Below are 17,549 nucleotides of genomic sequence, written 5' to 3' on the forward strand. Positions count from 1 at the left end.
GAAGGAAGGAAGGAAGGAAGGAAGGAAGGAAGGAAGGAAGGAAGGAAGGAAGGAAGGAATGAAGGAAGGAAGGAAGGAAGGAAGGAAGGAAGGAAGGAAGGAAGGAAGGAAGGAAGGAAGGAAGGAAGGAAGGAAGGAAGGAAGGAAGGAAGGAAGGAAGGAAGGAAGGAAGGAAGGAAGGAAGGAAGGAATTTTCTGAAGGTACGAAGTGGCAGAATGAAGGAAGGAAGGAATTAAGGAAGGAAGTGGCTAAAGCAAGAAAGGCAGTAAGGATGTAAGGAAGGGAGTGGTAAAAACAAAGAAGGAAGGAAGGAAGTGGCGGAATAAAGGAAATGTCAGAAGAAAGGAAAGAGGTCTCTGAAGGAAGTAAGTGGTGGAAAGAAGGAACTAAGTCAGGAAAGATGGAAGGAAGGAAGAAGAAGGGAAGGAAGGAAGGAAGGATGGAAGGAAGGAAGGAAGGCAGGAAGGAAGGAATGTAGAATGCAAGGAAGGAAGGAGTGTAGAAGGTAAGGAAGGAAAGAACGAAGGGTGTTGTGGAAGGAACGACGTGGCGGAAGTTTGGAAGGAATGAAATAAGGAAGTAAGGAAGGAAGGAAAGAAAGAAAGAAGGAAGGAATGAAGGAAGTCGCTGAAGGAAGGAAGTGAAGGAAGGAAAGAAGGAAGGGATGAAGGAAGTGGCATAAGCTAGTTAGGAAGGAAGGAAAGAAGGAAGGAATGAAGGAAGTTGCGGAAGGAATTTGCGGATGGAAATTGCGGAAGGAAGGAAGGAATGATGTAAGAAAGGAAGGAAGGAGGGATGGAAGTGGTAGAAGGAAGGAAGCAAGGAATGAAGTCAAAGTAGGAAGGAAGTAAGGGAGGAATTAAGGAAGGAAGTATGGAAGGAAGGAAGGAAAGAACAAGGAAAGAAAGGAAGGATAGAAGGAAAAAAGGAAGGAAGGAACGAAGGAAGGAAGAATGGAATTAAGTGGTGGAAGGAAGGAAGGAAGGAAGGAAGGAAGGAAGGAAGGAAGGAAGGAAGGAAGGAAGGAAGGAAGGAAGGAAGGAAGGAAGGAAGGAAGGAAGGAAGGAAGGAAGGAAGGAAGGAAGGAAGGAAGGAAGGAAGGAAGGAAGGAAGGAAGGAAGGAAGGAAGGAAGGAAGGAAGGAAGGAAGGAAGGAGAAAGAAAGGAAGGAAGGAGGTGTTGGATGGAAGGAAGGATGGATGTGGTGGAAGGAAGGAAGCAAGGAAGAGGCAGAAGGAATTGGCGGAAGGAAGGAAGGAAAGAAGGAAGGAAGGAAGGAAGAAAGGAAGGACCGAATTTAGGAAGGAAGTGGCGGAAGGAAGTGGCGGAAGGAAGTGGCGGAAGGAAGGAAGGAAGGAAGGAAGGAAGGAAGGAAGGAAGGAAGGAAGGAAGGAAGGAAGGGAAACTAAGGAAGGAAGCGAGGACTTCTCTTTTCATGTCTTTGTTTAAGGTTGTTTTTCTGTGAGTGGTAGTTCAGTTAGTAGATTTTCGACGTGCTTGACCATTGGTTTTCCTCCCTTCAATGAAGCACGCCCCTTTTAACAGGAAGGCATTTTAAAATAATTTTTCCATATGCACCATGAGCAGCTCTTGCCTGTAATTGTCCCTTAGATTTTCCGTTTCTTCCTCTCTGCCTGTTAAAATAGGTTTCAATAGACAGTATCAAACTATTAATTAATAATCAATAGGCACTCATAGCGATTAGAGGTTAAACATGCCAGCTGTTACTTCATTAGTGAAGTTACAATGCATATTTGAATTCACCTCAGTCTTCAACTTGCCATTGAAAGGTGACAGGTGAGCCATCAACGGTATGACAGTGCGTGGCTTCTCCTCATCTTCTTTTTCATCCTCACAGTTGCTTCCACTTCTTTCTTTTTAATGCTGCTTTTCCTGCTTGCATACATCCCCTTCCCATGGTTTCCAAAAGAGCTGTTTTATGCGTACAAAAGGAGTTGATGGACAGGATACACTTGGTACTGAAAATTAATTTTTCTCTTTTTTTTACGTGGTTTCATTCTGTATTCTAAAATTTAGTATCTATCACCACTTGTCCAATCCTTACAGGCACACAAGTGGGACAACTGTTGAAGTTCTTATTTCTGAAGCAGCATGCACAGGCTCACTGGAACCACAGTCCTATGGGATTGAACTTCTTTGTGGACATCAGTAAGCAGCCTGCTTAGGCTGCAGTCGGTTTGGGTGTAGACAGATCATTAAATTACTTTTCTCAGTAGTTCATTACAAACCATGGAATCATAGAATGGCTTGGGTTGGAAGGGCCTTTTAAAGGTCATCTAGTCAAACATCCCTGCAATGAGCAGGGATGTCTCCAGATGTCTTATAATTCAACAGAATGAAATTTTAAACTATCACCAGTTTTTCTCTTTGTCAGGTTTATTTCAGAAATAAAGAATCATAAGTGTTTAGTTTGTTACAAAGTAAAAATCATTGTAGGTGAAATCATAACTGTTTGGAAATGTTTTGTTTCCTAGCGTTTCTTGTTCTTGTTTCTACCATAAGGAAACCAAAAACAAGGCTCACAGCTTTTTCAGCTCGGTAATATGTCATTTCATTACCTGAATCTTATGATGTTACTGTAGAGTTCCTTGTGCTGATAATTCTTCTGAACTATCATAGTTTAATATGATTTTGTGAAAGAAAAGTCCCCTGTTTATTAAATAGGGGAAATAGTCCTGTGTCTGGTTAGCAAAGCTCCTGAGTTGTAAATGGGAGAATTGCTGGGAGAAGTATTATATCCATCCAACTTTTTTGGCCCTTCTTAAAGGCAAGGCCAGACAAACTTTTTATATACCCAGTACAGTCCCTTTTAGGTTCTTGATGAGGTGACTAAATTTTTCCATCATCCTCATATTTTTCCTGGTTTATGAATTTTGTAATTTATTCCAAACTCATAATGAAAATATTGCAGCCGATCTTTCAAATTCTCACAGTCATTGTTTTTGTGTGAATCACTTACAAAATCTTGTGTTTACTCTAAGGACTCTCCTGCTGTAGTAAACTACAATTTTATTACCCTTAATAACTTATTGCAATCTACTGCAGTCCTTAGAACAGAAAATTAATTTTACAGATTAACAAGGAAATTATCTTTTCTCAACAATGAAGGAGTGACAAACAGGGGACACTTCCAGATATTTAGTACATAGAATGTATGCAACTTCACCTTGTTAAATATCAAGCTGGACTATGGTAAGTTTTCAAGCTCTAACAAGCTGCAACTAGAGCTGCATAAGCTGCATTTATCTGTATTGAATTTGTCAACGCTGTCAGTGTTTCTTAAGCTTATAGTAAGGAAACAGGGACATATTTCAAGGAAAGACCTGAACAGTCAGGACAATGATATATGCATGCATACGTACATTTATATGTATTTAAGGAGGGTGTGGACTACCTGTTGCTTAAATAAATTCTTCCATCAATTGTAGTATTAAAAAACAGTGTGATAAGTACACCAAAAAATGGGGACCAGCGTGGTTGGAATATATAATACCCAACAGAACTGCTTGTCAGTGTCTCAGTTACATCACAGTAACATTGAGCTGACTTCTCCACATCAGTCTTATCTACTAAGGTTTATCCAAGTAGCCTAGAGGCAACTGCTTACACTTGGGCTTAGAGTAAAAGTCATGTCAGGGAAGGTTCATCTGCTCAGAATAACCCTTTGGGGTTTCTTTGGCAATGAGTTGTTGGTTTTATATTCATATGAAGAAAACTACAAATAATTAGACTATTTGGGTCCATATCAACACTATTTATTGGCATTCTCCTCCTTTGTGCAGTTCTGATTTTACAAACTTGAATTTGTTGCTTTTTTTCTGATATGTTTGCTCTATTTATTGTTGGATCAAAATCCAACAAATGGGTATACAGAACTTGAAGATCCCAGGCTTTAAATGATGCCAAAGTTTCAACTCTGTATTTGCTCTTTGCAGTACTGATAACTTGGCAATTTTTACCAATGAAGAAAAAAACCAGAACTATAAACTATACCAATATTCAGTATGTGGCAAAAAGCCAGTATCTTTACACTTTTTCTTGTTAAAATGTTAGGTCTGTATGATGTGGGGTATTGCCTACATTCAGAAGGCCCTTACTATTTGGACAATATTTAAAAAATGGCTGAAGGGCTCCCAAACTGGTGTTTCTGGAGCAATGCCTGTAAAAACACAGCCCCACTCTTCATTGATGCTGCATGACTAATGTGGAGAGGGGCAATGCCTGGCCAAGCACCTCTGGCCCTCAGTGTGCAAACCTAGCAAACATGGACTTTGAATTCTGCTGCAAACATAGTAACACAGGGGCTGCCTCTTGTCAGTTCCTGGAGAAACATGTGGAGGTAAAAACTTACTTTTTTTTTTTTCTTATTGCAAACTTTGTCCAGGCAGACATCTTCCTGCCAGCATTCCCTAAATCTTTTATTCTGTAAATACGGTGGAGAACATAAAATGAAGAATGTGTGCATCCTTAAGGACAGATTCTGCACATATTTTTGAAGGTGAATGAAATTAAATGTTTCAAAGTCTATCTTGTGGGTCTCCTGGGCTGAGAGGAAGTTGTCACTCTAAGTTTTTTGGGGTCAAATGTCTTATGTTTGACTTGAAGAGGAAAATAACAACAAATCAAAGAATAAGCTATTCTTATAATTTCCTACAACCCTGTAAGTGGCCAGAGCTGGGATACATTTATGTATCCACATGCCATGGTTTGACACTGGCTAGATGCCAGGCAGCCATGAAAAACCATTCTCTGTTATAGTTGAGCAGAGGAGGGAAAAAAACCCTAAAAGGCTCATGGAATGAGATAAGGATTAGGAGAAAACACTTCAAGGGCAAAATAGGCACAAAACTTAACAGACAAAAAGTCAAATATTTATAGAATTAAAAGAGGAGAATGCAAACTAAAACAAACTTTTAGAACACCCTTTCCCTACCCCACCCCAGCTCTTCCTTCCTTCCTACCGGCAGTGCAGGGAGACAAAACATGGGGTCAGTATTTTTAGTCAGTTTTTTACTCCATCTGTTATTTAAAAAAAAATCTTTCTTCAGTTTGCTTAGGGAGAGGAGTCTCTTCTGTTATGTTGTGGGGTCCTTCTCATGGGAAACAATTCTCTGTAACTTCTCTAACGTGGTTCTAATTTTCATGAGTAGTAGTCCCACCCAACCTGCTGTAAGTGAGTACCTCCCATGGGCGAAGCAGTCTTCCCACAACTGTTTGCATAGGTCATGTAGTAGGGATGTAGTCTTTTAAGGATGAGCTGTATAGTTTGAAAGCAAGGATCCTCTTTCTCTATCTCTGAAAACAAGGGTCTTCAAGTTTCTCTCTCTCTTCAAGTTTTCTCTCTTTCTTCATGTTTCCTACTAGAATACAGCTTTTCAGCATTTATGTACTTCAGAGTGAACACCTTCTCTCAGGAGCTGTGAGTGGAGCTCTGCATCCCTGCATGTACTTCACGAATTACAGGGAAAGAGTTTGTTGTATTATAGTCCTCCCCATGGATTGTAGAAGAATCCCAGCTCTCATGCCTGGAGCCCTTCCTGCCCCTCCCTCCTTTCACTAACTTTGGTGTCCCCATGTTGTTCTCATGTGTCTTCACCTTTTCCTTTTCTCTGCCTCAGGAGAGAATTGGTGTCCATAGGTTTGGTTGTTATCAAGTTCTATCAATTGAAAAGTTCTTATGGGGTTGATCCCATCCAGGCTCTGCATTCAGGAATTGCTTGTCGTGACCTTTGCTGTTGGCCATGTGGTCCCCACCGGCACAGCGCAGGTGGCACCAGCTGCTGCAGTGCCAGCTCCATTCAGCGCCTCTCTTCATGCAGGACGCTGAAAGGAGAAGCTGCTGCTGCTGCCTCTGCCCTTCTGCCCTCAGCATGGCTAGTTAAAACAGCCAAGGAAGCACAGTTTGCTGTGGACTGGGCTGAGATAACCCTGGCTGCATGGTCCCAGCCACACTGGGATGGGCCCCAGTGGCCGTCTTGCCACCCCTGGGAGAAGAAGAAAGAGTAATTGCATGTGGTTTTTTTCCTTCTTAAGTATGTCATCACAGAGGCGTTACCAATTAATTTAATTGGGTTAGCAGCATGCTTATTTTCAGACCCAGCCCACAATTGACTTTGCTAGGCATGGAGAATGCTTCTAGCAGTTTCCCACAGGAAAAATTACTTCTGTGGCTGGCTTCTTCCCTCCTCATCAAAAAATCAAGCCATGCAAAGCCAACACACCATAATATTTTTCTTCTTTCCCTTTCCTCTCAATTCTTAAAAATCCATTTTCTGTCAAAATTTCTAGAGCTTGCCAAGAGTTCTTCTATTATTTTCCAAAGTTCAGCATATTTTTTGACTTCATGTGTGCTCTTCCCACCACCTGGTTTGTTGAGCTGAGCTGTTGTCATTCTGCCCTTCATACCTTACAGACCCCTGACAGCATCCTTCTGCTGGTCTTCTGATCCCAGGCTGGGGTCATAAAAGCCCTGGGACCTCCACCCAACTAGAGCAGGACAAGGGCTGCCCACACTGGAGAACAAGCTCCAAGGTTAGCCACATACAGCAAAACTATGTCCTGTGTCAGTAATTCGTTAAAAAGTGTTTTTTCTGAGGGCACAGCAGCTGAAACTGTGTGTTTGTGGTTTGCAGAGATTCCCTTGGTCTTGTACCTCTTTGCCCTGATTTCCATCACCTGGCTGTGGGGAGGACTGCACATGGCTTACCGGCACCTCTGGATGTTAGTCTTCTTCATCATCTTCAACAGCCTGCAGGTAAGAGCCAGCATCTGGCCCTTTGGTCTTCTTGCTGACCTGGGGATGTTTTCTCCTTTCATGTTTGTCTGGTCTTGGGGAGTACACACTTCCTGCTGAGAGTCGTTCTGATGCAGAGGCTTTGCAGAGCCACATGTATCCAGCTCATGAACAGTCATTTCCAGTGTCCTTTGAAGGTTTAATCTCAGCCAATCTGTTTGTGACTGGGAAAGGAAATGGAACTTGATAATGGATAACACATTTTCATAATGATAGCAGTAGAAACTACCTGTCTTTGTCATGCATTCTGTTGGCATCTTATTCTCATGTCTTTGTCAGCTCTCAGAATTGATGATTGTTAAAACAAGGCTGTTTTTCTGCAATAAAAGTTGGGTTTACCATTTATTGGTGGGCATTTCTGTTATACAACAAGCCCTGTTTCAGCTGGAAAGCAATTCATTGCTCATAAAGGGTTTTTTCATGACAGAAAAAGGGGAATGAAATAGTTTACAAGAAGTAGAGGCCTGGCTCCCTGCTGCCCAAGAGCTATGGACTGTGTAAAGAAGCAGAACATGATCCATTAAAATGTGTTGGATGTTCAAATGGATTCAATGCAGGAGATTGAAAGGACACTGAATATTATCCATTGTGTTTGTTTAGCCTTATGACATGCATTTCCCAGGGAATGAACTTGCTTGAAAAGTCATCCACTCAGTACAAATTGTTTCCAAGCACTTCCTGCAGGAAATGGTTCCCATCAGAGACAAGTTTATAGTAGGAGCTATTCTAGTACATGGAGGGGAAAGTAACCATTTCCCTGTAACTTCAGGAGTAAACATGCAAATGGAAGGACAATAGCTGATTTACAAAATAAAAAGTACATTTAGAAAACCATGAAAGAAAAAGAAGCGTGTTGGGTCTTTTGAATTCCTTAGCAGTATGCACCTAATTGTCCTACCCAGACACTATCTGTGATGCAGAAACATATTCCATTGCTCTTGCATGATAAGCCTTGGCTCCTCATCTTTTTCCTTGTGAAACAGAAAAAACATTTACCTCTCTTCTTAACTTACAATTGTCATTGTGGATTTATTCACAACATACAAGTTTTTCTGGGGTCAGGAGTGAAAGAATAAGATGCTATCTTGAGTACTTCTCTCAAATATTTGGAATTTCACAAGCTCTTTTGCATGCACTATACCCATCTAAATGATCACAATGTTTTTCCTGCAGTTAGGGGAGTGTTTCTGATTTGTATAGCTGATGTCAACAGAGGCCTATTTGCATTCAATGGATCCAAAGTTCAGGGCAGTGGTTGGATTTCTTCCCATTGTTTGCAAAAGGGTGCAAAATGAGGCTTCAGGCCCATTCCTAGGCTATTCTCTGCAGCCGACTTTCTTAGTATAAACTAGATGTTTCTTTGGCTATATTTCCAGCGCACTGCACTATGCGGTTCCATCCTCTATAACTTAAGAGTGTATCTACACTGTAAACTACAAGTTATTAGGTATACCACAGCTACCCAGTCACATTTTTCTTGCAATAAGTCCCAACTCTCTCCTCTCTCAGCAATAATTTAATTAATCTAATTTTTCAATAAGTAATTTTGAATTGAAACCTTACTCTTATGAAATACTGTGATATTACCCACCAACAGTATAAAACCTCAATTGTTCAGGAGTATCAAGGGAAAAAAATAAATAACAAGTGATAAGTAACCCATTATTAATGACAGTATTAAAAAAAATGCCTTTGTGGTTTTTTTAGATGATGCAGATAAGGGTTAAATGTCTGCCTGTTCTGTGTTTGAGCTGCTGGACAGCTCATGTCCATGTAATAAGCATCAGTGTTACATGCAAAGTACTTCTTCCACACAGGAAAAATCTGGAAGGGTTGACTGGTAGTTTTCCAAACTGGGCAAATGGCCTGACTCGCCTAACACAATATCTCAGTTTAGAGATGTAGAAATTTCACAAAAAGTTATAAAAGACAAATTATTTGTAGTAGATTGCAATAAGGGAAAATTCAGAAGTTCAGGTACAAGTGCCTGAAATATGGGCATACAGAAAACAAGTGATCAGGTGCACATCCAAACCTGACATTGACTGGAGAAGATGAGATTAACCAAACTTCCTTAATTAAACAAATTAATTAAAATAATTTAAATACCTGTGACAAGCCAGAATGGGAGGAAAGGCTGACTTGAGTAGAAAGGGAGATAAGCTATCAAAGAAAACTAGTATGTTGAAAAAAAAAAAACCCACCAAAAAAACACCCCCAAATATTACAATGAAACCATAGAAAATATACTAGGAGAAATCAAGATGACACAATTTTAGAAGGAGAAATAAAGTTTAAAAAATATAACATATTGTGATAGTAAAAAGTGAGTAAAGATACACTGTTCCATAAGTTGCTGAATTATATTATGCAGGAAAGCAAAAGTACACAGTTTATAAAGCTCATGCCAGTACCAGTCACAAATGAAATATGTATTTTTTCCTAGAGCATACTATTCAACTCTGGGATGTAGCCCAGGGACACAGAGAGGGCCACCACTATAAATAGGCCCACTTCCTGTGTCTTATGACATCTTCTGAAAGATTCTGCTCTGATGAGTCAGAGGTAGACTAGAAGATCCCATGAAGTGGTTCAGATTATCAAAGCCACACAAAACTAAACAGAACCCAGTATTAGACAGACATGAGATGCTGAAAGTAAAAGGCTGCCTACAGATTTTGCAAAAGGTGATTCTACAATGCAAATTTGCCCAACAAAATGCAATGAGGCCCTCATAGTAATGCCAAGATAAGATGAACTACAATTTATATCAAGGCTATCAAAAAAAGGACATATGCTTGTTCAAGTAGATACTGCCCAACCAAATCTTCTTTCAGCTAGGTGCACAAACCAAACATAGTTAAACACAGGCCAAACGATTAAAATACTACCCCTGACACAAAACAAAATTCCCATCCAAAGCAATTCACATCTGCATTTTGACATTGGTTCAACAGAGCTGTTTCTGGTGGCTTGGATTCTTACCTGGAAGGAAAGACAGTAGTGTACTCAGAGCCATTCACTTAACCCTGAAAGTTGTTCACTATGTGCAATTTTTTAAAAGTAAAAATTACTACAGTAAAGCAAGTAAAGAAAGCATGTCACTTGTGAGCCTTCACACTTTTTGACATCAGCTAAACTTCTGGGTTGTAATCTTGATTGGATAGTAGCATTGGTATGCGTTATAGTAGCTGTGTAAACATATTCTGTCCACAAGACTTGATTAAACTGGGAATCAAGAGAATGCAACAATTTTATATCCCTTTTTCTATGTTTACAACTTCTTACTTAAAGAAGAGTCCTCTCTGTTCCTAGTTACCACCTGAAACATACTTTAACATGTTATTTCTGTAATTAATTATGAAGTTATAGTTAAAGATTCCATTTAGCTATTCAAGTGCATGCATAACAGACCCAAAATCAGTCTATAGCTGAAAAAAAAACAAAGAAAGAAGTCTGCAGTGTCAAGTAAAAATAGAAAGCATTGTTAAGATAGAACTGAAATAGCTGAGAAATTTATGTCAGAAGAGTAGTTTGTGTTTAGCGCTGTGTTTATAATGTGTTCAAATAATGTACAGTGAAAAAGTGTACTGAAGTGGGCTTTGACTTACTGGATTTTCAACTAATCACTGAAGAAAACACACTTTTTAGTGATCCATCTAAAATAGAAAAATGTCACTATTATAATTTACAGTAATAAAATAACATTTTAAATCTTCCAGCATCTATGAATTTCCTTCATTCATTCTTGAAGAATTTTACATTAATATATTTCAGGAAAAATCTCTCCATGCAATTTTTTGCAACAGAAGATGAAAAAGCAGTTTTAGCCATTCTCTTTAGGAGGTGTTAGTAATGGTCAGAATTATGTAGCATGTAACAAGTAAGAAATGCTGCAATTGGTGGAATTATACCTGCTAAAAAAGGACTTGGGATCAGGTGTGTTCTTTTCTTTTTACACTTCTGTCAATATGAGTCGACTTTTCTTACTGTGAAGAATAAAAAAACAACCCAGTTAGTTGAGCATCTGCAACAAATCACTCATCATTGTAAAAGCTTATTTTACAGTGAAGACAGAGTAGTTCTTTAAGTGCAGTTGATAGTGACTTTGCTAACCAAGGAAATGAGGAATCAGAAGTCGTCCAAACCAGGACAAAATTAACCTAAAAGAAAGAATCATGAAATAAGCCTGGGAGATTTCTATACATCAGCCAAACTTTTTATACTACAAGAATGGTTCAGTTACATCTTATATTCTGTGTTTTGATTTCGACAGCTAGAAGCCTGTTAGTTTAATACCAGCTTTATTTATAAGTTTCAATAACATCTTATTTATAAAATCAGATACTTATAAATAATACCTGGTTTGGATGTGTTAACATTATCCAAGCTGCTATCTGCTAGCCTGGACAAAGTAAATGCAACAGAACAGTTTAACTCATAGCACGTATTTAAATACAGGTTCTCAGCAAAATTGAAGGAGTAAGATTTAAGGAAAAAATATGTGAAAATAAAATAAGGAAAATTTAAAAAATAGTAACACTGGAGAAATGCTAGTATAGCTGTTTTATGAAAGAGATTTAGGTATTATTGTTTATTCAGAGGACTGATGCATCCTACATAATGAAATGGATGAGTTTTAGTCTGCAGAATGACTTAGTAGGAATTATATGAGATCCAACCACATTAAGTGGAGAATTATGCACTAAGATACAAGTAGTGAAAGAATTTCTGCTATAAATTGATAAGCTATGTATATATGTATATACAATAAAGAAGTAGAAACTAGGATGAGTGTATCACTTATCTCACAACAAATGCAAATCAGTAGCATAATACAGGTCTGAAAGAAGCAAATGTGGTGCTCACTTTGTAAACAAGAGCAATTTAAATGCTATTGTAAAGGGTATTGGTGATGCATTATTTGGGATCCTGTGGGCATTTCTAAGCTCATTGGCCAAAGAGATGAATTTTGTATATTGTAGAAGTAGGGGAAAATAGCGTGAACAGGAATTTGAAAATCTTATTTCAGAAGCCTGAAAGAATTTCACATCTGTCATCTATTGCCTGTGTCAATATTGGTCTTGATCCAGTAGCTATATAATTACACTGGCGTCATCTGGCATGCAAAATAGTGTACCCTAGTTTTTTAGTGACTTCAGTCCATTTTCAGAATTTAGTCTAATTAAGAACAACGTTTTGAGCATCTCAGTTCTGTTCAGAAGGCAGTGTGATGTGAGGGCACAGGCAGAGCATTGAGCATCTTTCCAGTTAGAGTCACTTTGCCTGCATCTAATAGCAGTGACAGCTGTGGGATGAACACTTAAACATCTAACCTGATCAGAAACATTGAGTGTGGTGTGACTTCATACCACTGAGTTCTTCAAGATATTCAGTGCTTCCATCTGTTAACAAAAAGTCCATGAATTTAAGGTGTTAACTGCAGTGTTAACTATTGTAAATCATTTATAAGTCAGTTTGTTTGTAAGTATGTGACTGTAATGTCAGTGAATCACCTTTCCATATCAAATTTTTGTGATGGATTATATTCTCCAAAATGGAACATGTGAACAGTTAGATGTGAGGTTTGAATATAACTTCTTAGAAGCAGCTCTCTCTAGAGGTTTTCTGATGCATATGAGGACTGCAAATTTGAGTCTAGAAGGAGTTGAGCAACTGTGAAGCTGGAGCTAACCACAGTTCGATGAAAATTGTTAAATTATGTTTTATTTTCAGTAAAATGCCAAGTATTGCTCTTTTGCTTTTTCCTCTACAAAGGTCAATTGGATTTTAAAAAGCATCAAATCAGCTTGTACTGACAGCAGATTGTTTGTTTAAATCTTCAGATATGTTATTTTGCTGTTACAACAGAATCATGAAAAGTTTTAGTAACAAAGTTCTTCTATTATAAAACAAGGAACCATACTGAAAATTTTTCCTATTTCTTTCCATATCTTCTCAAAGAAGAGTGATCAGGAGATTTAGTTTGAGAGGGCTACCATTTTATTTTCTGTGTGTGGGTGCCTAAGACTGTGTAAATAAAGTTCATCATCTACTGGATACTTGCTAATGTTGTAATTGTGCTTGAAAAAATATGAAAGAGTAAAGCAAGGTGAAAATTGTGACTTATCCTTATATAGGTTCAAATACTCAGCATAGCTGGTGGTAGATTTTGAAATGTTGGTATTTCCCCAGAACCATCTGGGATTAAGCTTTTGAGTTCCAGAAAAGAGAAAATTTGCATTGTAATACACGGAGTGATTTCATTCTGAGTAAAGCAGAGCCAGCATCTCATGCAGAACCTTTTTTTCATTCCTGACTTCTGAAAGGTAACGGGAAAACAGTGATTCTCACCATGAAGAATTCTGCTTTTCTTTACAGCTTTGTTATTTTCACACTAGCTTGTCTCCCCCATTATTAGCCAAATAGGCCAATGTATGTGACAGAAATTTTTACTTCCTAAAAGAAATAAATGTTTACAGATTTGTTTTTAGTTCTCTAATTCTCTCTTTTAAATTGTTTAGTTTCTTTTAGTGAACAGAAAACACTCCCCACCACTGGGTACTTAATTTATCACACTGATTTCCAGAGACTTTGGTTGTTGTTCCCTCAGTAAGAAGGGAAATGTGATTCCAGAGGGTGCTTCACCAGATATATGTGATGTTCCCACTTTTACTTAGTATAGCATTTCTGCATTTAGGCTCTGTGATTTCATCCCTGTGAAGGCAACACTGTGGTTAAGCATCTTTGCCCCTTTCTGCCTGTATTAAAAAAAAAAACAAAAAAACACCAAAAACTAGACATTGCATACATTGAAAACAGAAAGTCTGAAATCACCTGTCCCAATATTTTTTGTGTTATTTCAAAATTCTTTTTCATTTTCCCCTAAGAAATAGGTAATAGCAGAAGGAGAAAAAAATTATTTTTCTCTGCATTTACACAGGGTCTTTACTTTGCAGATAAGTACAGTTTAGAAGTCCTTCACAAAGCTCCAAGTAAGGCCATGGAGTCATGATGAGATATTCGGACTACTTGAAAGTTTTTTTAAGAATCACTCTCTGAAGACATAGTCTAAACTCTAAGAAATAATCTAAAAAATATTTTAACCAAGATCTAGTTGTGTGTGCTAAATTTTGTCTGAAGTTATTATACTAATCCCTTGAAAAACAATTTAACTGTCCTACTTTCCTTGAGGACATATGAAAACCAACTGAAAAAGTTTCTTTAGAGAAAGTTTTGAAACTTTAGAAATAATTAAATTATTAAAATTTTGATAGTTTTGCAGCAAATGTGTTGGTAGTAAACCACAAAACTATTTGGTATATTTAGACAAATTTACAGAAATTTGGAAAAATAAATATGGAAAATGAAAACTTGGAAATGTAGTATTTTTACTAATGTGATATAAATTTTAAGTTCATGTGTGGTAAAGAAATTCCAAAAAACAAACAAATAATTTTCTGCTTGTGCAAATCATCACAATAGGATACAATGATTATGAAAAACAGAGACTAAATTATTTTTTATTTTCAATTATTTTTGTAGTTCACCTGTAGATAGCCATATCTGTCTGACCAGCCTGTCAATCTCCAGGGATGGGTATTATCATTTCATTATAGATGTCAGGAATAAAAACTATGGGAAGATAAGTGACTTTTCTGGGGCCGATGCAACACCTGCAATATGGAGCAAACTTAATTTCTGGCTCCTACTTTTCCAGTTTTTTCTTAATTTATTAAACCACATGACCATCAGTCTCTCAGTCTGTATTGCCTCAAGTACTTTATTTTTTGGAATGGATTGTATTTTCTAATCGGAAACCAAATCTAGTTCTAATGGAGCATTAAATTCCTGTAACAGTCAAAAGTAGAAGGAACTGTGGCATGAATGATTTTAGGACAATCTAAATAAAGACTCTCTTCCTGGAAATGTCTCTTTTTAGATTGCCACTCTCATTTTCATTGACAAAGAGCATTAGCACACACTAATCCGTGCCACTTTTCTGACATGGTTTGGCTTAGTTTGTAAAGAATTAGAGGGAAGAGACCAGTGTTATCATCCTTGTAACAAAGTTTGCTTCTGGTACTGTAATTTTGTGTTTAATTTTACCTGTAGTTTTGCATGTAGTAATTAATTGTACATGAACCTTAACTTAATGCAGTGACTGCAGTTGCAAATAAATGAATGCATATCCTTTAAGAAGCTCTGTATCTGAATTCAGAGGAAGGTTCTTGTGGAGCAGTTGCTTAGCATCTAGGGAGGAAGTTCATCTGAATGTTATAACTTGCATTTTTGCTGAGTGTTCAGAGAACAATTGTGCCTTGTGCCTAGTTTATCAATATTAAATTACCTTTGCATAAACATAGTTATATAGTTTTGTTTATATAGTTATAGATAACTAGAGGTAAATACAAATTTATATATATTAATATGAATATTTGATGTTCATTAATATGATTTGATATTCATTAATATGAATACTTTTATGTCTTAGTCTGCACAGACACCACCACAAAAAACCCTCACAAACTCTTGTAGCTTTGAAAGACTCTTAAGGAGAAACATGGACTGACTGAGAGGTGTATGTGGAGAGACACTATGGTTTTACAGTGAGAGGCCTTGGAGAAACTGTCTTGGCTGAGTTAAGTAGTGTCATTATATTACATTACCCATAAGTCTTCTGAGGGACCCTGCATCGAGGACCACTATCCTGGTGTTGGTGGTGAAGACCAACATAAGAGCAGAAATAGAAAAAGTATGCTCAGGTTCTTTCCATTGCCAGTGTCCTCACTGGAATGGAGCATTGAACATCACCTTACAAATTTCTGCATTCATTAAATTATATGAATTATTGTCATTATTAAATACATTGAATGACACTGCCACACCAGCCTATGAGAATTCCACTACTTCTCTATGTCACTGGGTTTTATATAGATTTATGTTTTATCTATTTAACATAAAATTACTTCAAAATCCACCTACCTGGCAAAGTTGCCCTGTCTCACTTCAGAATTTCTTACAAATTTCCTCAGGAGATTGTTTTTACATCTCACCAGGCTTTTCATTACTTACTTATCAGCCAATTTGTTCTGTTGACTTCAGCAAGGAGCAAAAATGCTTCTGCAAACATCTGAACATGTAAATTTTGGAAGTGGAAGTCCAATTAATTCAGTATTCCCCATCAGGTCTGACTTGTAAGTACCTCCAGGCTTGTAGTGCTCACCTCTCTGTGGTCATCCTGCACAGCAGGCAGAGCCAGTTCTGTCTGGGATCATATCTGCAGGGAGGAATGAGGATGGAGTTTTCTCCCAGCTCTAATTGGTGGAGGGATAATGACAAAATTGGTAGCTGCTTTGCTGCCACTGGGAACAAAAAAGTGCAAAGGATGACAAAGTCAAAAAGTACTAAAGTAAAAAACAAAACAATATAATGAACCACTTGTCAGAGCCATGCACTCTCCTCTTGACCCACACTACAGCTCTGCAGCTGGTGGCTGTCTGTGTTTGCTCTGCACTGGACTTGCCACGCAGCCCAGATAGCTCTGTCAAACACTGTGGATGATTTGGCAATGAGAAAACATGATCCTGCAGAGCTAGCAGGACCATAGAAAGGTGCTGGAAAAGAATAGATGGTAATCTTCAGCCCTCATACAAAGCGGTAGACTTCAGAAGGACATATATTATATGCTAAGCAATAGGAAAATAAAAGCTAAAATAAAAATAAACAGGCAAAAAAAAAAAAAAAACCCAAAACCACAAACCTCAGAAACCAAACCAAAGACAAAACAACAAAAACAGCTGAGAAATGTATTGCTTTTATAAATGTGTGAAAGTCCATCCTTCAACAGTTCCTATAATTTTTTTCTTTGAAGAAATCCTCCACAGATTTCGTGACTTACAGTATCTTTTGCTGACTCTGAGTAAAGCTACTTTGTGGCAAAGTTCAATGAATATACCAGCACTTGGAAACCAAATGTTCCAATTGCTTAGTTTTGAAATATATTTATATATCCTTTGTCATTACCATCGTATGTATTGACATACAATTTTTGGTTTTTTTAGTACAATGAATAAGTAAATACTAATTACTAAATGCTATATAAAATATTAAATAATATCTAATTATGCCATATATACTTAGTTATTTTATATAGGCCATTACTCTCCCAAGTGTTGCACTTGTCTCAGAAATGTAGAGGGATCCCTGTTTAGAACCATTGGAACTGCCTCAATGTTAATTTAATTTACTTTCTATTTTCTGTAAATTTTCCTTCTTTTATATTTTTTTCTACACTTACTGGGTTTTTCTGTCTGAGTCTGTTAAAAAAGTCCTGATGGAAATTTTTGTGGCAATGTTCTTTTCCATTAAAAAAACGGTTTTAACACACAAATGCAAATTCTAGAAAGCTTCTAAAAAAAACCTCAAGACAATGGTTTCTAGTAGAAGACTTGACAGTGGTGGGATTGAGTGCACACCAAGCAAGTTTGCTGGCAACACCAAGCTGTGTGTTGCAGTTGATGTGCTGGAAGGAAGCGATGCCATCCAGAGGGACCTTGACATGTTTGAGATGTGGATCCATGCAAACCTCATGAAGTTCAACAAAGTAAAGTGCAAGGTCCTACACTTGGGTCATGGCAATCCCAAACACACCTACAGGTTGGGCAGAGAAGTGAGTGAGAGCAGCCCAGAGGAGAAAGACTTGGTGGTGATGGCTGATGAAAAACTCAACATG

General features: G+C 37.8%; 1 protein-coding gene across 1 annotated transcript in view; it reads left to right on the plus strand.

Annotated features, from left to right (window-relative positions):
* ADGRV1 (adhesion G protein-coupled receptor V1) overlaps positions 1–17,549 on the plus strand; it is a 358,311-nt gene that overhangs the window by 320,029 nt on the left and 20,733 nt on the right. Inside the window, exon 89 of the mRNA XM_059836928.1 lies at positions 6,654–6,775. Coding sequence (XP_059692911.1) covers positions 6,654–6,775 — 122 coding nt within the window. The remainder of the gene's footprint in view (positions 1–6,653; positions 6,776–17,549) is intronic.

Source organism: Haemorhous mexicanus, chromosome Z (genome assembly GCF_027477595.1).
Source record: "Haemorhous mexicanus isolate bHaeMex1 chromosome Z, bHaeMex1.pri, whole genome shotgun sequence".
Classification (NCBI taxonomy): domain Eukaryota; kingdom Metazoa; phylum Chordata; class Aves; order Passeriformes; family Fringillidae; genus Haemorhous; species Haemorhous mexicanus.